This window comes from Trachypithecus francoisi, unplaced genomic scaffold, assembly GCF_009764315.1.
Source record: "Trachypithecus francoisi isolate TF-2019V2 unplaced genomic scaffold, Tfra_2.0 Lachesis_group16, whole genome shotgun sequence".
NCBI classification, from domain to species: Eukaryota; Metazoa; Chordata; class Mammalia; order Primates; family Cercopithecidae; genus Trachypithecus; species Trachypithecus francoisi.
Genome location: NW_022681461.1, coordinates 71,892,355 through 71,914,252, shown reverse-complemented (window position 1 = coordinate 71,914,252; position 21,898 = coordinate 71,892,355). Strand labels below are relative to the sequence as shown.

Here is a 21,898-nt window from a genome sequence, read left to right as displayed (position 1 = left end):
GGGGGGCTGGAGAGGGCAAGGCAGGGCAGGGCAGGGAAGGAACTCAGCCAGCCACGTGCTCCTGGAACCTCCAGGCTGTGTGAGATGGGCCCTGGGCTGCCCTCCCGGGCAGACCCGGCAGCTGGTGGAGGCAGGCCGAGGTCTAGCCCTGGGCGGGTGGAGCAGTTTGGATGGAGTGGGGCAGAGCCCTAACCAGCAGCAACCTTGGCTCTGCTGCCCCAGCCCTGGCAGGAGCTCAGGCCTTCCCATTCACGGTCATCGGGCAGCCTCAGGACACCTCTTCCGAGCCCCATTGCAGCCCTCGTTTTTCTTCCTTTCCTTGCTCTTCTTCCCACCTGTCTTTCTTTTTCCTCTTCCTTCTCTCCTTCTCCCTCTTCTCTGCCAGGCACTGGCATGAGTGCTGAGAGCAGAGAGCTGAGTGATCCAGGCCCCTGTGCCCCTTGTACCTGTTCCTACGTGTGCCCTCCCTCACTCCTCTCTCCCTCTCCTCCTCCCTTTCCCCATCGGATCCCCACTTCCTTGTGCTTCTCTGTGGCTTTTTCCACTTCTTACCCTTTTCCTTCTTGCTTCCCTTATGTCTGTTACCTTGGTTCTTGTTCATTCATACATTCATTCATTTGTTCACTTGGCAAATAGTGACCTCATGTGGTTCCACAGAGAGAGCTGGGGTGTGACACCATGAGACTCGGTCTCTGCCCTGAGAGGGCTGTTGGTCTGTGGATGTTGATGTTGTCCCCCGTACCCCCATCTCAAGTGTGCAGAACAGTGGCTGGCACGCAGTAAGCACTCAATAAATAGCTGCTCAGTTGAGCTAATGGTCTCTCTCTGCATGGCTTTCTCTCTCCATCGTTCCTTCCCCCAGCCTCTCCCTCATGGGTCTAGTGACAGGGGAGGCAGGCAGGCTGGGCCTGGAGCCCTGAGCACAGAGACCCAGTGTGTGTTTGGGTTCCCGCTTGCAAAGCTGCCTGCAGCCCAGCAGAAGGTGTCTGCGTTGGTTCCACCCCTCACGCGGCTGCCTCATTTCTCCCTCCAGAACCCTACACCTGTGGTGCCTGTGGGATCCAGTTCCAGTTCTACAACAACCTGTTGGAGCACATGCAATCCCACGCGGGTAAGGGGCCCAGCTGCCCACCAGGGATACAGCTCCTCTCCCCGTCCCCTTCCTCAGTTCCTGCAAACGGAAGAGATGGTTAGGGCCTGATCTGAGGCCCCTGGGGAAGACCGCTCTTTCCTGGAAAAAATGGTCATAGGACATGGAATCTGCTTGCAGGGAGCCCCAGTCAGTCAGTTATTAACACAGGCTGGTCTGTGCTCTGCAGGCAGGGGCGGTGGGGAGGCAGCACAGGCTCTGTGGGAACACGGAGAGATGGGACAGAGTTGAAAAGACTTCCTGGAGGTGGTGGCCTCTTGGCTGGGCCTAAAGGCCAAGTAGGAGCTAGCCTGGAAGTGAAATGTGCAGGTGGAAATGGAACATGGTTTGAGATCAAGATGAGCAGAGGCAGAAGGTGGGGATGGAGAGACATGCAGCCCAAGGCAAACTGGGCTAAGGCCCGCCTCAGAGCAGAGTCTCATTCACTAACACCCTATGTCCCAGAATGCAGTTGCGCCCAAACTTGAGGACACGTCAGAATCACCAGGAGGGCTGGCTGGAGCACAGATTTCTAGGCTCCATTGTGAATTTCTGATTCTGTAGGTCTACAGAGGTGGGGACTAGGATTTTCATTTTTGGTAAGTCTTAAGACAGTGCTGATGCTACTGGTTCAGGGACTAACCCTTTGAGAACCACTGCTCTAGAGCTACAGGTGCAGTCATCTGCTCTCCAGGCCACCTTTTTATTATCTTTCACCACAGCATAACACAAGTCTCAGGGAGATACTGTTTGCTGGAGTAAGTCAGTAATTCCACATTCTCAGTGGTTACACATACAGATCATTTACTTCTTACTCACATTATAGCCTAATGCACATGACCTCGTTGGGTGGCTTCCACATGGTGATTCAGGGATCAAGGCTCTTTTTTCTTGTGGCTCCATCCTCTAGATCTTCAGCGTCCTCTCTCTTTGTGGATGGAGAGAGAGGCTATGGAGCAGGCACGCTTCTTTACCGTTTCAGACCACAAATGACACCTGTAGATGCTCAAATTCAAGTGTGGAGAATTAGTCGTATGACCAGCCTGAATCCATGAGCGGAAGCATGTCCAGAGCCACTGTCCCAGCACAGCTGGACACTCTGCAAAGGGAAGCATGAGTCTGGGGAGGCAGCTAGCTGTCCCTCCACCCTTTTCCCCAGAGGAATTCTCTAGAGACATTAGAAATAATGGGTGAGAAGTACCTGACATATAATGGGGTTCAGTAATTGGTAGCTGCTGTTATTTCACCTGTTATTGTTATTGTACAAATCTTTCACATCATCTCCCAGGTCTGGCCTGACTAGCATAGAGTATTACAGTACTAGAATCTCTTTTGGGCTAAGTACTGTTCTGTTAGTCTAGTCTCTGTCATTCACTCATTCATCCAGCATATATTAATTGGGTATCTGCTGTATACTAGGCATAAAATCACATGATCTTTTGGGGGAGCCTATTATTTATTTCTAATGAACTTAAAATCAAGACAGAGCTCTGGAGTTGCAGCCAAGGCACTTGCCTCAGAGACCTGCTCTAACTGGTGTGTCTGGGTACTGTGTGACCTCCTGCAGGAAGCTGTGTCTCCATCTCTAAAGGGCCTGAAAATCCCGTCTCCAGCAACCTACCCCACACCACGCTTGCCACCCGCTGCTTTCCTTTGTTGTCAGCCGTGCCTCACCAGGGAAGGCCTTGAATGCCAGCTCAAGGTGTTTAGACCCCATGGGGAAGCAGGACCCCCGGGCTAGGGACAGCAGTTGGCAGGCCGCTTGGGAACCGCTGCCTGAACATATCACTTGGTCCTGAGACTCCCACAGCACAGCCTCCTGCACTCTTCCTCTGAAGCCTCGGCACTCTACCCGCGCCCTGCCAGCTTCTGGAAGCTGAGCTGTGATTAGGGAAGAGCCTGGGTGCCAGTGCTTTCCCATCCCTGGAGGCCATTAAAATGCACATCAGGGCTGAGCCTTGAGGTGGCCCCACCTCTCCCAAGCATCTTGACTTGTTTTCGGAGTGGAGCCCCGGGCTGCTTTGTTCTGGTTCAGCGCAGCCAGAGAATGCCTGGCCGGCAATCAAGCGCAAAGCCAGGCTGAATCCCAGCCACCCTGAATCGGGATTAAAGGCTTGGCTCCATAGAGAGAAATTAAGCATCATGAGCTGCGCAGTTCACAGCGCTGCCTATAAGGAGGATCAGCCTTGAATAACACCAATCTCATTATGGGGCTGCTGAATGGCACAGGGTAATTCCCGCTAATAAACTTCCTTTCTGTGCCATAGGAAAACCTGTCGTGCCTTGGTGACGTTGGAGAAGCGTGCTTTGGCAGTAATAATACCAAAGATAGCTAAAATTTTGCGAGTGCTTTCTATGCGTCACTTGTGGTACTGAGAGCTTTACACAGGTTATTTCATCAGATCTTCCTGATTAGGTAGTTGACATTTTCATCCCCATTATGCAGATGATGAAACCGAGGCTCAAAGAACATAATCACCGGTCCAAAGTTGCACAGCTCCTGAAAAAAAGCATCCAATAGCATTTGAGCTTTTGCTTGGTGCCAGGCCTTGTTCTAAGACTTTTACTCATTTAATTCTCAGAACAGCCCTCAGAGTTAAGTGTCCATAACAGCTCTGCTTCATAGCTGACGAAACGGAGGCACAAATTGGTTAAGTAATTTGTCCAAGGCTGTGCAGTCACAGTGGCAGGCTATGGATAGGATTCCAGCTCTCGCAGTGAACTCCAGAGCCCACGCTGTCAACACCCACCCTGTGCAGCCTCAGGTAGACCCTGATGGAAGATTAGTAGAGATGGAAGCCCTCTCAGAGGTCATCTCTTTCAGCCTCCTCATTAAAGTACAGCCAGGAAGACCACAGCTAAGAGGGATTGGGAGACTTGACAGACAGCAAGCAAGCTGGCAGCTCATGAGTTTAGGATTTTGGAGGTGACCACACCTGGTTCCTTCCTTCCTTCCTTCCTTCCTTCCTTCCTTCCTTCCTTCCTTTCCTGGTTCCTTCCTTTCTTGCTTTCCTGGTTCCTTCCTTCTTCGTTCCTGGTTCTTTCCTTCTTCTTTTCCTGGTTCCTCCTTTCTTCCTTTCTGGTTCCTTCCTTTCTTCCTTTCCTGGTTCCTTCCTTTCTTCGTTTCCTGGTTCTTTCCTTTCTTCTTTTCCTGGTTCCTTCCTTTCTTCCTTTCCTGGTTCCTTCCTTTCTTCCTTTCCTGGTTTCTTCCTTTCTTCTTTTCCTGGTTCCTTCCTTTCTTTCTTTCCTAGTTTCTTTCTTTCTTTCCTGGTTTCTTTGTTTGTTTCTTTCTTTCCTGGTTTCTTTCTGTCTTTCTTTCCTGGTTTCTTTCTGTCTTTCCTGGTTTCTTTCTTTCTTGTTTCTTTGTTTTGTTTTGTTTTGTTTTTTGTTTTTGTTTTTTGGTTTTTTCTTTGAGACAGAGTCTTGCTCTGTCGCCCAGGCTGGAGCACAGTGGCACAATCTCAGCTGTATACCTGCAACCTCCACCTTCTGGACTCAAGCGATTCTTGTGCCTCAGCCTCCCTAGTAGCTGGGATTACAGGTGTGCACCACCACCCCCAGCTAATTTTTGTAGTTTTAGTAGAGACAGGGTTTCACCATGTTGGCCAGGCTGGTCTTGAACTCCTGGCCTCAAGTGATCTGCCCAGCTCAGCCCCACAAAGCACTGGGATTACAGGCGTAGGCCACCATGCCTAGCACTACACCTGGTTTCTAATCCCTTTGAGCCACTTCACCTCCCTGGACTTCAGTTCTTCTGTCTGTGAAGTGGGTTTACTGGTGTTCTCAGCAGGGCTGGGTTGAGGGTTCCAGAGATGACAGATGTAGAGTATCAAGGGCCGTGGCACATTCTAAGACCCGACAACCACAGATGCCTCTTTTTCCATCCCTGTCAGAAATACCGGCTTTCTCCTGCCTGCAGTGGTCTCTCTCTGGGAAGCAATCTTTATTCCAGCTTTGCATCCAGCACTTTACAAATGTACATGTGGGGGGAGCGGGAGGACACACAGGATAGCCACACTGAAGAAACCTTATTTTCATCTCAAGCTATAAATCAAGGCTTTCACAGAGCTTTTAACTCATTTGTGTCAGGAGTGCTACCTGTGGCATATGGAGAAGAAAAAGTCTTAAATCAACCAATATTTTACATTGTTATTTAATGCAAGTTGAAGAATCTCAATTCTAAGTCCTACGGAAGGGCAGAGAGTAAGAGTCATTCCTGCAGCTTACCCTGCCCTAGCAGTTTGTATGGAAGAGAGAAAACTGAGACCCAGAGAGTTGAAGTAGCAAATTCAGTGTCCCACCATGGCAGAACTGGATTCAGATCCAGGGTTTTCACATCCCTGCACTGTAGTGGAGAAAGTAAGAAAGGCTACTTGTTTTCATGGGAAATTGTGTTTCGTCTTTGTGAATGTAAAGTCTGTCTATGAAAAGAAGTGCATTCTCTGCATTGGGAAAATGCAGAGAGGTTAGAAAATGAAGAATCAGCCATAATGTCACTATTCAAAGCTAATCGCTGTTACCAACTTCATAGGTTTCTTTACAGTTTATTTTAAAATCGGATTTACAGAGATATAATTTACTGGACAAATAAAATTTCCCAATTTGAAGAGTACAGTTTGATTGGTTTGGACAAATGTATGCTGTTGTTTAACTACCATCACAATCAAAATATATCACATTGGCTGGGCATGGTGGCCCACGCCTGTAATCCCAACACTTTGGGAAGCTAAGGAGGGAGGATTGCTTGACGCCAGGAATTTGAGACCAGTCCCTGCACAGGGACAACAAAGCATGACCCTGTCTCTAAAAAAATTAAAAAATTAAAATTAAAAAAATGTGGAGCTGGTGCAGTGGTTCACACCTGTCATCCCAACACTTTGGGAAGCTGAGGCAGGAAGATTGCTTGAGGCCAGGAGTTTTGAGACCGGCCCTGGTCACCATAGCAACACTGTCTCTACTGAAGATTTAAAAGTTAGCCATGCATGGTAGCATGCCCCTGTAGTCCCAGCTACTTAGGAGGCTCAGGTGGGAGGATCACTTGAGCCTGGAAGATTGAGGTTGCAATGAGCTATGATGGTGCCACTGCACTCCAGCCTGGGGTGACAGAGCAAGACCCTGTCTCTAAAATATAAAAATAATGTTACCATCAACCCAGAAAGTTTCTTCATGCCTCTTTGCAGTCATTCCCTTTCTCCTACCCTAGCTACCGGCAACTAACACCTGCTTTCTTTCATTGTAGTTTTGCCTTTAGTGGATTTTATTACATATGGAGTTCTATGGTATTTAGCCTCTTGTGTCTAACTTCTTTCACTTAGCATACTTTTGAGGTTTGTCCATGTTCTGTGTTATCAATAATTCCTTTATTTTGCTGAGTTGTATTTCATTGTCTAAATATATCACAATTTGTTTATCCATTCACCAACTGATGGTCATTTAGATCTCCAGTTTGGGGCTACTATGAATCATGCTGCTATGAACATTCATGTACAAGTCATGTATATGTGTAGACGCATGTTTTTAACTCCCTTGGGTATATACCTGAAAGTGGAGATGCTGAGCTGTAAGGTAATTCTGTTTAATCCTGTGAGGAATTGCCAGATTGTTTCCTAAAGTAGCTGCACCATTTTTACATTTCTACCAGCAGTGTATGAAGATTCTAATTTCTCTGTATCCCTGTCTACACCTTTTATCATCTTCCTTCTTGATAATAGCCATCCTAGTGCATGTGAAATGGCATTTCATTGTGGTTTTGATTTACGTTTTTCTGACAGCTAATAATGTTGAGCATCTGTTCCTGTGCTCATTGACCACATTGGCAAAGGATCTGAATAGACATTTCTCCAAAGAAGATATACCCAGTAATGGGATTGCTGGATGAAATGGTAGATCTACTTTTAGGTCTTTAAGGAACCTCCATGCTGTTTTCCATAGTGGTTGTGCAAGTAAAAGTGTTCCCTTTCCACCACATCCCTGCCAACATCTATTATTTTTTGATTTTTAAGTTATGGCCATTCTTGCAGGAGTAAGGTGGTACTGCACTGTGGCTTTGATTTGCATTTCCCTGATAATTAGTGATGTTGAGCTTTTGTTCATATGTTTGTTGGTCATTCATTTATCTTCTTTTGAGAATTATTCATATCCTTAGGCCACTTTTTGATGGAATTGTTTAGTTTTTTCTTGCTGATTTGTTTGAATTCCTCATAGATTCTGGATATTAGTCCTTTGTCAGATGCATTTGCAAAGATTTTATCCCAGTCTATGGGTTATCTGTTTACTCTGCTGATTTTTTTTTTTGCTGTGCAGAAGCTTTTGTGTTTAAGTCCCATTTATCTATCTTTGTTTTTTGTGCATTTGCTTTTGTGTTCTTGGTCATGAAGCTTTGCCTAAGCCAATGTCTAGAAGCGGTTTTCCGATATTCTAGAATTTTTATGGTTTCGGGCCTTAGATTTAAGTCTTTGATCCATCTTGAGTTGATTTTTTGTGTAAGGTGAGAGATGAGGATCCAGTTTTATTCTCCTGCATGTGGCTAGCCAATTATCCCAGCACCATTGAATAGGGTGTCCTTTCCCCACTTTATGTTTTTGTTTGCTTTGTCGAAGATCAGTTGGCTGTATTTGGCTTTATTTCTGGATTCTCTATTCTGTTCTACTGGTCTATGTGCCTATTTTTATGCCAGTACTATGCTGTTTTGGTGACTATAGCCTTGTAGTTTAGTTTGAAGTCTGGTAATGTGTTGTCCCCAGATTCATTCTTTTTTCTTAGCTTTGCTTTGTCTGTGCGAGCTCTTTTTTGGTTCCATATAAATTTTAGGATTGTTTTTTCTAGTTCTGTGAAGAATAATGATTTTGTTTTGATGGGAATCACATTGAATTTGTAGATGCTTTTGGCAGTATGGTCATTTTCACAATATTGATTCTACCCATCCATGAGCACGGGATGTGTTTCTATTTGTCTGTGTCATCTGTGATTTCTTTTGGCAGTGTTTAGTAGTTTTCCCTGTAGAGGTCTTTCACCTCCTTGGTTAAGTGTATTCCTAAATTGTTTTTTTGTTGTTTTTTCGTTTTGTTTTGTTTGGCAGCTTTTGTAAAAGGGGTTGAATTCTTGATTTAGTTCTCAACTTGGTCACTGCTGGTGTATAGCAGTGCTACTGATTTGTGTACATTGATTTTGTATCCTGAAACTTTACTGAATTCATTTATCAGTTCTAGGAGCTTTTTAGATGAGTCTTGAGGGTTTTCTAGGTATATGATATCAGTGAACAGCCTTTGCCCATTTTTAATTGTTTTTTTGTATCCTTTTATTATTGAGTTGTGAGAGTTCTTTATATATTCTAGATACAAGATCCCTATAGATTATTTGCAAATATCTTTCCTATTCTGTGTCTTGTCTTTTTACTTTCTTGATGTCCTTCAAAGTATAAAAGTTTTTAATTATGAAGTCCTTTCATCTATTTTTCTCTGTGGTTTTGGTGCCATATCCAGGCAGTGGTGTCAAGAAACCACTGCCTAACCTAAGATCACAAAGACTTAATCAGTTCATATGTTTCCTTATAAACCTCTAAGAATTTTATAGTTTTAGCTCTTACATTTAGGTCTGTATTCCATTTTGAGTTTATTTTTATATGTGTGTGAGGCGGGAGTCCAATTTCATTCTTTGACATGTGGGTATCTAGTTGTCCCAGTGCCCTTTGTTGAAAAGACCATTATTTTCCCCCATTGAATTGTCCTGATAACCTTGTGAAAACTCAGTTGACCATAGATGTAGGTGTTTCTGTATTTCCAGTTGTATTCCATTGATCTGTATGTCTATCCTGTGCCAGTATTATACTGTCTTAATTACTATAGCATTGTAGTAGTTTGGAAATCAGGAAGTATATTCCTCCAGTATACTTTGTCCTTTTTCTAAATTGTTTTGGCTATTCTGTATCTCTTACATTTCCATATGAATTTCAGGATCACCTTCTCAGTTTTTGCAGAAAAACAACAATATGGATTTTGATAAGGATTGTGTTTAATCTAGATGAGTTGGGACATTCCATGTTCATGCACTGAAAGAGTTAATATTTTAACAGTAAGTCTTCCAGTCCATGAACATGGAATATCTTTTCATTTACTTAGGTCTTACTTGAGTTATTTCAACAGTGTTTTAGTTTTCAGTGTTCAATTATTATACTTTTTAAAATTTAATCTTAAGTAATTATTTTCAAAGCTATTATAAATGGAATTGTTTTCTTAACTCAGCTTTTGGATGTTTATCACTAGTACAGAAAACTGTCGTTTTGTTTTATATATTGATCTTGTATCCTGCACCCTTGCTGAAATCGTTTATTAGTTCTCATTGTTTTGTATGTATGTGGATTCCATAAGATTTTCTATATATACAATCATGTCATCTGCAGTTAGAGATCATTTTACTTCTTCCATTCCAATCTGGATGTTTTGTTTTTTTTTTTACCTAATTGTTCTAGCTAGAACTTCTAATACAGTCATGTACCACATGATGTACATAATGGATTGCATATGTGACAGTGGTCCCATATAACTATAATATCCTATCTTTACTATACCTTTTTTATGTTCAGATACACAAATATTTACCATTGTGGTCCAGTTGCCTGAAGTATTCAGTACAGTAACACACTGTACAGGTTCGTAGCCTAGAAGCAGTAGGCTATACCGTATAACCTAGGTGTATAATAGGATATACCATCTAGGTTTGTGTAAGTACACTTTATGATGTTTGCACAATGACAAAATCTCCTAACAACACATTTCTCAGAATATATGTCCTACATGACTCTACATGTTGAATAGAAAAAATGAGAGTGAAAGTGAATGTTCTTACCTTGTTCCTGATCTTACGGAAAAAACTTTCAGTGTTTCCTCAGTAAGCATGATGTTAGCTGTGGGGTTTTGGTAGATGCTCTTTATTAGGTTGGAAAACTTCGCTTCGATTCCTAGTTCATTGAGTGTTTTTATTATGAAAAGGGTGTTAGATTTTGTCGAATGCTTTTTCTGCATCTGTTAAGATGACCATGTGATTTTTGTCCTTTACTCCATTAGCATGGTGTATTACATTTATTTCTGTATGTTTAATCAACTATATTCCTGGAGTAAATCCCACTTGGTCATGGTATGGAATCCTTTACGTGGCTGGATTATTACATCACAGGATCACAATTAGGCAGCCAGGCTCATAGCAGAACAGTAATATTGAAAACAGCAGAGCCAGAAACCTAGGACTTGGGAGTGTGGTTAAGCAAGCTGTGGTATATCATATATGATAGAAGTACATATGGCCATGTGTAGTGACAAGAATGTGACTCAGACCATGTCGTATTCAGAAATGATCCCATAAACATGTCAAGGAGTAACCATGCATCCAGGAGAATAGACATACACCAATTGCTTTTAACTGCATACAACTGCATATGTGCAATTCACAAAAACTGGAGAAGTATGTGGAGGACACATCCAGGAACTGGGAACCTGGGATTTTGTCCCAGCCCTGCTACTGGTTTCTTTGTGATCTTTTCTTATATCCGAGCTTCAGTTTCTATGTCTCACAGTAAGGGGTGATAATTTGGTACTTTGTGTCACACATGGCTTTGGTTTTGTTTTGTTCATTTAATACAATTTCTAGTAAATATACTTTAAAAATGCAAACTTTGAGGAAGTGAGAGAGCGTGAGGAGTTTTTGGCCACTTAGGGGGTGTGATCGATACTCCCTTCCCTCCGTATCAGCTAGAACTCTGAGGTTGTGTGCAGGGAGTAGGTGTGGGGTTCCCAGCCAGGCTTGGGATCCAGTGCTTCCCATTTCCAGAGAGTTTGCTCCATACCACATGCTGTGCTCAGCTCTTCCTGGATTCGCTCTTGTTAGTCCTATCAGCAGTAGTGTAATGTCCATATGATTACCTTAGTTTTTCCAAATGATGAAAATGAGGCTTTGCAAGCATAGATAGTTGTCTAAGGAGGAGCCATGATTTTAAACCAAACCTGAGTCCCAGTGGCCACATTCTGCTGTTACCCACCACACTCTAGTTCTCATCTTGTTCATCAACAGGCCTCTTACCCTTCCAGGTTACACACTGTCCCCTTTGTGCCCACAGCTGACAATGAAAACAACATCGCCTCCAACCAGTCGCGATCGCCACCTGCTGTTGTAGAAGAGAAGTGGAAACCTCAGGTCCAGAGGAACAGCGCCAATAACAGTAGGTCTCCCCAAGCAGGGCTGGACCTGAGGGTCCCCTTATGCTCCCATTGTTCCTCTCTGCCCCCCATTCCCACCATTTGTGCTTCCTGTGATGTTGTAAGATGGTGCATGATAGTTTCCAAAGCACTTTTACACCTAAGACCTTGTTTGCAGGAGTTCTTAACTCAGGGGATGGGCAGAAGGAGGCCCAGGGAGAGGAGGTGACTTTTGTGTGTGATCAGAAAGCACCAGTTTGTGCCAGAATCAGAACTAGAACCCACCTCTCCACAATTTCTGCTGGTTGCTTTTTCCTGACATGATGATCTCATGTATTTTATTTCCTAAAGATTCCCCATATTAGAGGAGATTCCTATGTTGAGGAAGAAATTAGACTAGTTGGCTTCAAAGGTCTAGATGAGTGACATAGACCACAATTATGTTATATACATACCACTATATTCTATTCCCATGCCCATGGCAGGCCTTACTAATCAATCGTATAACTTTATCCCTGTGAGACTGTCACATATTAAAGGCAGCCAGCGCCACCAATGTGTGTGCAAAAGGAAATCTATTTGCCATTCCCAATACTAGATGTTTAGAGTATTAGGCTACTGCCACTCCAAGCAGCCTTGAATGCCAGAATTAATCCCATCTCTCTTTGTGTCCTCTGCCAGCCACTACCAGTGGTTTAACACCCAACAGCATGATCCCCGAAAAGGAGCGGCAGAACATTGCAGAGCGGCTGTTGAGGGTCATGTGCGCCGACCTGGGTGCACTGAGCGTGGTCAGCGGGAAGGAGTTCCTGAAGTTGGCCCAGACCTTAGTAGACAGTGGTGCCCGCTATGGGGCCTTCTCGGTCACTGAAATCCTGGGCAACTTCAACACGCTGGCGCTGAAGCACCTGCCACGCATGTACAACCAGGTGAAGGTGAAAGTGACCTGTGCCTTGGGCAGCAATGCCTGCCTAGGCATCGGTGTCACCTGCCACTCCCAGAGTGTCGGCCCTGACTCCTGCTACATCCTCACGGCCTACCAGGCCGAGGGCAACCACATCAAGAGCTACGTGCTGGGTGTGAAGGGTGCGGACATTCGCGACAGCGGCGACCTTGTGCACCACTGGGTGCAGAACGTGCTGTCGGAGTTTGTGATGTCGGAGATCAGGACAGTGTATGTGACGGATTGCCGGGTGAGCACGTCCGCCTTCTCCAAGGCCGGTATGTGCCTTCGCTGCTCAGCCTGTGCCTTGAACTCGGTGGTGCAGAGCGTGCTGAGCAAGCGGACGCTGCAGGCCCGCAGCATGCACGAGGTCATCGAGCTGCTCAACGTGTGTGAGGACCTGGCGGGCTCCACGGGCCTGGCCAAGGAGACCTTCGGGTCGCTGGAGGAGACGTCGCCACCGCCCTGCTGGAACTCGGTGACGGACTCACTGTTGCTGGTGCACGAGCGCTACGAGCAGATCTGCGAGTTCTACAGCCGGGCCAAGAAGATGAACCTCATCCAGAGCCTCAACAAGCACCTGCTCAGCAACCTGGCAGCCATCCTGACGCCGGTGAAGCAGGCAGTCATCGAGCTGAGCAATGAGAGCCAGCCCACCCTGCAGCTCGTGCTGCCCACCTACGTCAGGCTGGAGAAGCTGTTCACGGCCAAGGCCAACGACGCAGGCACTGTCAGCAAGCTCTGCCACCTCTTCCTGGAGGCGCTCAAAGAGAACTTCAAGGTGCACTCGGCCCACAAGGTGGCCATGATCCTGGACCCGCAGCAGAAGCTGCGGCCTGTGCCGCCCTACCAGCACGAGGAGATCATAGGCAAGGTCTGTGAGCTCATCAACGAGGTGAAGGAGTCCTGGGCCGAGGAGGCTGACTTCGAGCCCGCTGCCAAGAAACCCCGCTCTGCCGCCGGCGAGAACCCGACAGCTCAGGAAGATGATCGGCTGGGCAAAAATGAAGTGTACGATTACCTGCAGGAGCCCCTGTTCCAGGCTACCCCTGATCTCTTCCAGTACTGGTCGTGCGTTACCCAAAAGCACACAAAACTCGCCAAGCTCGCCTTCTGGCTCCTGGCGGTTCCGGCCGTGGGCGCCAGAAGCGGGTGTGTAAATATGTGTGAACAAGCGCTTCTAATCAAACGGAGGCGGCTGCTCAGTCCAGAAGATATGAATAAACTCATGTTTCTGAAATCCAACATGCTTTAAGACTTGACTTCGGGGAAAAAAAAAGAAAAAGAGAAGATAACATTAGAAAAAAAACACACAACACTGTCACAAACAAAGAAAAGGAATTTAAGTTCTAAACACTGTGGACCTCATTATAAATGCCCCCTGGAAACTTAAGTGCTTTTTTTTATATGTGTGTGTGTGCGTGTGTGTACACAGCCGCACGTGTGTGCACGTGTCTGAACACGTGCTGTGGTTGTGGGGGTGTGGGAGTGTCTCTGCTCATCTGCATGGCCAGAGAAACTTCGCACACACACACGCACGCACACATACACACACACGACCCTGGTGCGTGTACACATGCCTGTTCTCGGACGTGTGTGCGTTGAACTGGGCGTGTCAGGAAAGCTGAGCGATTGGGAAAGAGGGAGATGTTTCACCTCCTTTTCTCAGTAAGGGGGCTTTAGAAGACTCCGCTTTCAGGTGTGCAGATTGGCAGAAAGCTGATGTTGTGAAATGTTCAGGCAGCTGAGATCTGAAGTGACTTGACGCTCTCTGTCCTTCACCCCGGTCCCCCTTTTCCCTGGACCCTCTCCCAGCCCTCCCACCCTCCTGATCCCATGGTGCACCCCACACACACCCTCAGCTGCTCTGCTGTGGACTCTCCACACTGCATCAGATGGACGGTTTCTGCACTGGACTTTGTTTCTCATTCACCTTCAGGGCATTGAGCTGCTGCCTTTGAGATACCCCTTGGGTGTCCCGGGGCAGCCGCCTTAGAAACACACCTATCTATCTCCCCAAATCAGGAAAGGAGACTTAAAGAGTATAAAGCTGACATTTTGCTTTTTAATATAAGAGAGGAGAAAAAGACATTTTTCAGAGAAGTATAGATACAGTCTCCACTCCCTAATAATTTCTCTCCCTAACATTTTAGCAATTTTTACCTTGTTTGGGGGTTCATTTTGTTTCTTCAGATTTGATTTAGACTCTGCTAGGAGGCACTGAATGTCTATAACTTATGTTTTGGAGTTTTGTTTTTTTACTTGCCCCTTTTATTCCTCAAGTCACACTGTAAACTAGCTCATCTCAGTGGTATACTCAGTATCCTACGGTCTTTCTTGGCCTTCCCTGTACAGTTCAGTTTTCACATATTCGAACGGCCAAGACCGGGTTCTTGGCTGTGCTATTTGGAGACCAGGGGTTGGGGAGGAGTCACGGGTTCCACAGCTGCGGGGTTTGGTGGCCGTAGGGGAAGCAGTGGTTTGGGAGTTCTGAATGTAAGCGCCAGAGCTGCCCTCCTGGTCCGCTTTGCGTGGTACTGAGTGTCAGTGTGCGTGGTACCCAGTGTGCATCACACTACTCACCCCCTCCCCAACCCTGGCAGTCCACAGGGACTCCAAAGTCAACCCATAGTCACATCTACCACACCTCAGACCTGCCACAGCCTCTCCTCACTTCCCAGGACCCTGAGGCTCCCGGAAGCCGGGGTCCCCACTTACACCTCCGACTTCCTTCCCGGACGGCGGTGAGCATGGTGCCTTGTGGCCCCAACAGTTGATGTTCCGAGGGTGGATGGCGTTCGGCCATGTTCGACTCGATGCTGTGAAAGATGTCTTCAGGCTTTTCTCTCCTGTTCCCCCAGCCGTGAGCAAATTAGGTTCTACACACACAGTTCAGATGCCAAGGGTGACACCCCATTCCCTTCACAAGAGGTGGTTCTGTCACAAATCAGTGCTGCACCCCCACCACACCTTTCAGTGAATAACGTGCTGGTGGTCTCACTCCCCTGGTGACTCTTAGCCATGGGATGGGGTGGTTACACTAAGGCTTCAGGCTGAGAATGACCATCATGGCAGGAGGCTGTTTGCAGAGGCATCTTCTATCATCTTGGGGTTGGCCAAGTCAACTCCACCCCTTCCCGATAATAAAGCATTACTCAACTGTGAGATACCTCGACTACAAAAAGCACTGTACCACAGCCCTCTCCCCCTGGGTCCATGACGGGAGCAGGGAGTAAAGTTGATTGCAAACCTCATGAAGGCTTAGGATCATGGACCTGGAGCGTAGTGTTTGGGAGCCAAGCCTGCACACTTCGCCTCATGAGAACTCACCCAGCTCTCCCCTTGAGTCTTGGACACACTGAAATGGATCAAAGTGGGCCTTTTCCACGTTTGCTCCAGCAAGCTGTGGTCTCAGGAACTACCGTGCCATTTCCTCTCCTGGAGAATTTCTAGGTATTCCCTCCACAACATTTCCAACTGGGGGGCTGAACCCACTATCAGAGAAGAGCTGCCATCCACACTGGAGCAAGAACGGAGAGAAATCCAGACAGGAACCCCATGTCACTTCCTAGGGAATATGGAAAGAAACATAGCAGACTTCTCCGTTGGGCCTTTGGAGGTGTTCTGGAAGGTGGCTCAGCATCGCTGATGATCGACAGATGCCTATAGCAAAAGGTCCCCCTAGCCTTGCTTGACTGCTGGGGAAGGGACCGTGACCGGCACTTTGACCCGCACAAGGATAGGAGCTGCCCAGTTTGTGTGGTAGGTGAGAGCAGAGCCTGGGAGCCCATCCTCCCTCTACTTGGAGCAAAGATGTGCTGGTGGTGCCCCATTATTGGGCCAGTTGATTATAAAATAGGCATTTCACTTCCTGGGAAAGCCATCGGACTAAGCCCAGATGTGCATTTAGAGGACTCAGCATTCTCCTCTTTGAAGCATGGGATGTCTGTCCTCCAGGAAGAGATTTGATCATAGGTTTTTACCTCCCTTTCCCTTCTTTTCCACCTCAATTCAATACTTGGGGGCTGGCTTACCTCTGCAGGTTTGATGTGAATGCCACTAGTTACTCAGAAAGCTGTCCGCTGGGCTGCCTTGTCCAGTTAGATAACAAGATAGCAGATGATCATTTATCTCTTGCAACCTCTGGTTCCCTACGGAAACTGGTGTCACCAACAGGAAAGGCTGTACCAAGGTGCCCTCTTCTCAGACAGGCTGTTCTCAGAGTGCACATCCTGCTGCAACTAACAGCTTAATAAAACCCAAAGATCTCACTGATCCAGCCACTGGCCCCTTTATCTCCAGCAATATCCACCTCACCAAATTCTAGTTCAGCCAAAGGATTGAGACAGGCTCTTCCAGTTCATCTCCCAGTGTCCAGCCTGACCTTCACTTTGGGAAGGATTTTGTCATCTGCCTCCCAGTTCTGGTGCCACTGTAGATTTTCCATCACAGGCCTTTGGGGGATCTGGGACCAGGAAGTTGGGCCCTTTCTACCATATTCTTAGCAGCCTAAGGTGGCGGCCTGCTGATGTGGAGACAACTCGCCTCGAGCCATGTGGTCCCCAGGACAGAAATGGCCTTTGTTTTGACATACATGGACCCAAGGGGGGAGGTAGAGAAAACACACCTCCACCTGGCAAGTTTTGCCCCCTCATCTGAGGTCAGTTTGCTTCACCAACAAAGCCCAAGCCAAGAAACGCAATGTTGTGGGTGGTGCCGAGGAGTAACCCGAGGAATCTCAGGTCCATCAAGAGCAGTGGTACCATCCAGGCCATGGGTGGATGCCCTTGTTCTGGCACAGTTCTCCACTTCCCGATGCCTGGCTCAGCCAGCCAGGCCTCCCTCTAATGGCATTTAGTAACCAGGAAACAAAACGCATGCCACCTGAGCAGAACTGCCCGCACTTCATCTCTGGGGGTTCTCCGCACAGAGGCCACCTGCCGAATCATCAGTAAGGAAGCTTCGCCACCATCGTGCTTGGCAGCTTCACACTTGATGCCTGGGGATTGGTTTTTGGCTGGAGAAAGGGTACCAGGGTTCCTGGCAAGGACAGGAGGGCAGTGCAGTGACACAGATGAGAAGCCGTGAGTCTCCAGGATTCGAGCAAGCCACCAGGTGTGTAGGCTGGTAAGAGTCCTCTCTTTCAGTTTGACCCTTTGTCTCCTGCACTTTCAAAGAAACACCAGAGGAAAAAATCTACAAGGCGTGTTTCCACCGTGAAGCTGAACCTCTGCCTTTAGGAGTCCCCTATTTTTGAGCAAGGCCACCTGCTTCGCCTGAACTTGAGCTGGACTCCTTGAAGAGTGGGCTCCTGGAAAGACATTAGGGATATAGTACATGCTCTCTGGGGACCACAGGGTCATCGGGAAGGTTTGAAATGAAGATGGGATGTGGCTGGAGCAGGCTGAGATGGCTCCACTGGGGACACTCCCCTCGTCTTGTCATCGTGATGGATATGCTGGAAGAGGAGGTGTCCCAGTGAGCTACCCCAAGTTCATAGCTTTGCTCTCGCCTTGGGAACAGCGGCAATGCCTCTATCTCTGGGATGCATCTTAAGGAGGGCTCCTAACAAGGCCGATGATTTAGACAGAACAAGAGACTGAGTAAGGTCCAGCCATCCCCTGGAGCCAGTAGGTGGGAGCTCCTATCCCCGCCAGCCCTGCTCCCGCCCCTGTGTCCAGCTGGGCCAGTGGAAGAACTGGGAAGGAGGCGGCCCCTCCCTTTCACTGTGGCTAATGTTTGCTAGGCCAGTTATGGTGAACCAATGATACAGTGTTTTCCCTCTTAATGTTCCCCTCCTAGTTTTGCCTTTTCAGGGTTTTCTGGGGGATTTTGTTGTACTAGTTGTTTTTCTTCCTCTCTCATTTGGGTTTGAGGGTTGTGGTCGGGGGAGCCCTGGCTTTCACCAAAGGAGCCCAGTGGTTTCTGTGGAAGAGGCGCCCACTCCCACTTTAATGAGGGTGAAGATTGTCAGGTCACTGTTTGACATATTCATTCCCCCGCCCCCGACGGGTGTCGCTTTAAAGAGTCAACTCTTGTACAGAGAAGGATTTGCTAGGTTTGCATTTGGGCGTTAGCATCACGACCCACAAGGGCCCTGCCCAACCGTGTGTCCCATGGGGGCACCTTGACTCTTCTAACCAAAATTCCTTAAGGGGCACAGCCCAGCCTTGTCCGCAACCTCAGGGGCCTGGGATTCCTGTGGTGCTTCCTGAATTCCAGGTTGGCACAGATGATGAAGTCTGAGACCAGCCGGAAGGAGGGGCTCCTCCCACAACCCAGGTGCCAGCCGGTCTCCGCCTAGGACCTTCCCTCCCGCCCAGCCAGGGTGGGCGGCATCCCACGCGGTGAAACGAGCTCGTGGACTGACCCGAGGCTGGGCCTCGCCAGCCAGGAGAGAGCGAGGGCCGCACGGCAGGGCTGGCCCAGGCAGCTTGTCCAGGGCCATTCAGATCCCAAGCATCAGGAAATCATTTTGTACAACCACCCGAAGCAGAGATATTTTTTAAGAAGCGTAAATTATTTTCAGTTGTTTTCTGATCCAGCCTTTTTCTTTTCCCCACAACTTCACGCCAGTGATTCGTTCACATCAGGTAAATCTTGAGAAAGCCTTGGTGCCCTCCTCCCCACCCCCGACTCAGTAACCATGTGCGTGTACCCCCGCATCCTTTCTCAGTAGTTAAGACGTTCTAGGCAATACCACAGACACATCTGACTGTGTCTCTCTCTTCGAGTGCAAGAAACTTAAGTCATCTTAAAAAAAAAATACAAAAAAAAATTTACAAAAAAACAAACACAAAAAAAATATCTTTTTTAGGCCAGAGTTTTCTACAGGTATTAATGAATATTTTTCTTAATCCTTATAAGTTTTATGTGTTTAATATTTCTTAATACCGGTAGCATTAATTTATACTTTTGTAGCAACACAATATTTTTATAAACAGCCGGTGCTTGGCTCAAGTCTTCACGAGGGGTTTATGCAGGGCCATCTTGGGGACCCTGTGTACCATGTACTGTATTTAAAAAAAAAAAAAGTTACCTAGTGTCACACTTGCTGTGTTAATTAACAAAAGACGTTGTGTGCGGTCTCCTGTATCCGTGTGGATCCAACAGCTCTCCAGGGAGTCACATTGCATGGGGGTTGAGTTGACCGTTCTTGTTGTGATATGTAAACCCCCGAGACCAAACTTGAGGGTTTATTTAGGGTTTTCTGTTTGTCCTTTTGGGTTTTTGTTTCACTTCACTTTGGTACCGTTTCTCCATTTACAGCCAAATCAGTTTCATGATGTTCAAAACTTTTACTGATGTCAAATGGAGGAAAGGAACAGAAAAAAAGATTTTTACAAAGTAATAAAATTTAAAACTGAGCTGTTTAATGTTGCTGTTTTTACCTGTCTGTTCTTGTCCAAAAGTGGAACATTCCCAGGGAGAAGAGGAAGGTTCCACTCGGTTCCTTAAGTCGCCAAAAGCCCCAGCCCAGGATTCAGTACCTCCCCTGCCCCCCCGAATTCTTGCAGCACTATTTCCTAGTTGGTTGATGCCAAGGCAAAAAGATACCTTTTAACGGTGAGAGAGGATCAGTTGCTTAAATGATTTCATGTCAGTGTTGTATTTATGGTTTTACAATAAAACAACCTTTAGGAAGATGCAGCGTGTGGTGTTTTTTTCTTGGGTTCGAGGTTGGGCCATACTGTCCAGTTAGGAGCAGAGCACCTGAGTGGAGATGGGCCAGAGACCTGGGGTGACAGCACACATCCGTCCCAGCAGGACACTTGACTTACCTGTGGTGATGCTGCTATCAGTGACTTACCTGTGAACTCACAGTTTATCTCTTGCACCAGACCTGGCCCAGCCAGTGTTTGATAAATGAGGGAGGGACATGGTCGAGGAAGATGAGACCCTCCTGGGCTTGTGGAGCATTGTCCCATGGAAGAAGGGATGGATTTAGTCTCCATCCTCCAGGTCTAGCGCCTCAGGCATATGTGCAGGTTGGCCCTGCCCTGCAGTCATCTGCGAGGCTCCTGTGCCCCTTTACCTAGTGGCTTTGGCCCCCTAAACGGTGCGTATGATGTTATAACTGTTGTGTGTATCGTCCATGTGCTGGGGAAGAGTGTCTGTGGGTTTTGCCAAATTTCTGATGGCGTGAGGGACTCTGAACAAATTAGGAATCAGTGCCCTCCACCATGAGCTGCTAGAGACCAGCCTTGGTGGGCTCACCAAGTCTGATGCCATTCAGATGTGCGGACACCAATGCTCTTCTGGAATAGAAGCAAACCAAAGGCAAGTCAAGGGAGAAGAGAGACCAGCAGGCAAACTGGGTCCTGAGCAGGAGGGGGTGACACTCCTCCTAGTGGGCCCACCGCTAGAACAACCCTTTAAGTGGTGAAACTGCCATCCTGCCATCCAGGTGAGTGAGTGACAGACACCCCAGGCTTGACACCATCTTTACCAGGTGTGGGCAACTCTGCTTCAAAGTAGAGGATGTGTTGCTTGATCACCTGAAAAACTTTCATCAAACCGCACGTGTAACAGCATGAAGAGGCTATTGGAGCACCAGCCCTACCCTCAAAACCATCCTGCCTTAGGAGTTTCATGCTGATGTGGACATTCTGAGCTGACGATTGAAGTTTAATAGAGGAGTTTCTATGTAGCCTACAATGAAAAATCAGGAGTCCTGCTGTGGCCGAAGAAATCCTCCTCCACGCTCTTGAACGTCGCAGTCAAATAAGGCCAGAGCATGGCCCGGGAGCCCTCACAGCTGAAGGAGCAGCCTCAATTGAAAAAAAAAAAAAAAATGCTTTAAAAAGGAGGGGAAAATTAAGCAGCTGCAGCTACATTTATTTTGTAATGGAAATAAATGAGTGTGCCCAGCACCTTTGAAAGAGAAATTTGAGGTGAGACTATTTAAGAATGGAGTGAATCTTCAAGGTAGGGGTGTCCACTGTGCTGAGAAAGATTCCTGGCACCTTCTGAGAGGAGCATTGTGAATTCCTCAGACTCAGGGTCACAAGGTGCTGCTCCCCCATCCCACCCCTGAGGGTTAAAAGCTAGGGGACATTGATTTTTTCATTTATTTTTAGTGAAAAGTTGTATTCAGTGTCACAGAGTCAGATGCCCCTGGGCCAGGCAGGTTGGCGAGCAGAGCTAGTTACACGAGGTGAGGCCCTTCCGGGGGACATCTCTGCTAAGCCCCAGCTCATGGTTGGCATCAGGATGCCAATTATTATTATTATTTTTTTTTTTTTTTTTTTTTTTTTGAGACGGAGTCTCGCTCTGTCGCCCAGGCTGGAGTGCAGTGGCCGGATCTCAGCTCACTGCAAGCTCCGCCTCCTGGGTTTACGCCATTCTCTCGCCTCAGCCTCCCGAGTAGCTGGGACTACAGGCGCCCGCCATCTCGCCTGGCTAATTTTTTGTATTTTTTTTTTAGTAGAGATGGGGTTTCACCGTGTTAGCCAGGATGGTCTCGATCTCCTGACCTCGTGATCCGCCCGTCTCGGCCTCCCAAAGTGCTGGGATTACAGGCTTGAGCCACCGCGCCCGGCCTCGATGCCAATTATTTTTAAGAGAACTGAGAAACCCAGATTTTTATGTGGCAACTCAGTTTTCAAGTGACGAATTCAGAGCTGTGAAAAAATACCT

General features: G+C 47.2%; 1 protein-coding gene across 20 annotated transcripts in view; it reads left to right on the top strand.

Moving 5' to 3' along the window:
* Positions 1-19,905, top strand: part of ZNF618 (zinc finger protein 618) — a 180,793-nt gene extending 160,888 nt beyond the window's left edge. For all 20 annotated transcript variants that reach the window (XM_033237714.1, XM_033237713.1, XM_033237723.1 and 17 more), the window contains 3 exons: positions 1,034-1,111; positions 11,238-11,339; positions 11,998-19,905. In XM_033237714.1, the coding sequence (XP_033093605.1) occupies positions 1,034-1,111; positions 11,238-11,339; positions 11,998-13,514 (1,697 nt within the window). In that variant the 3' untranslated portion in view covers positions 13,515-19,905. The remainder of the gene's footprint in view (positions 1-1,033; positions 1,112-11,237; positions 11,340-11,997) is intronic.
* The last annotated feature ends 1,993 nt before the right edge of the window (positions 19,906-21,898 follow it).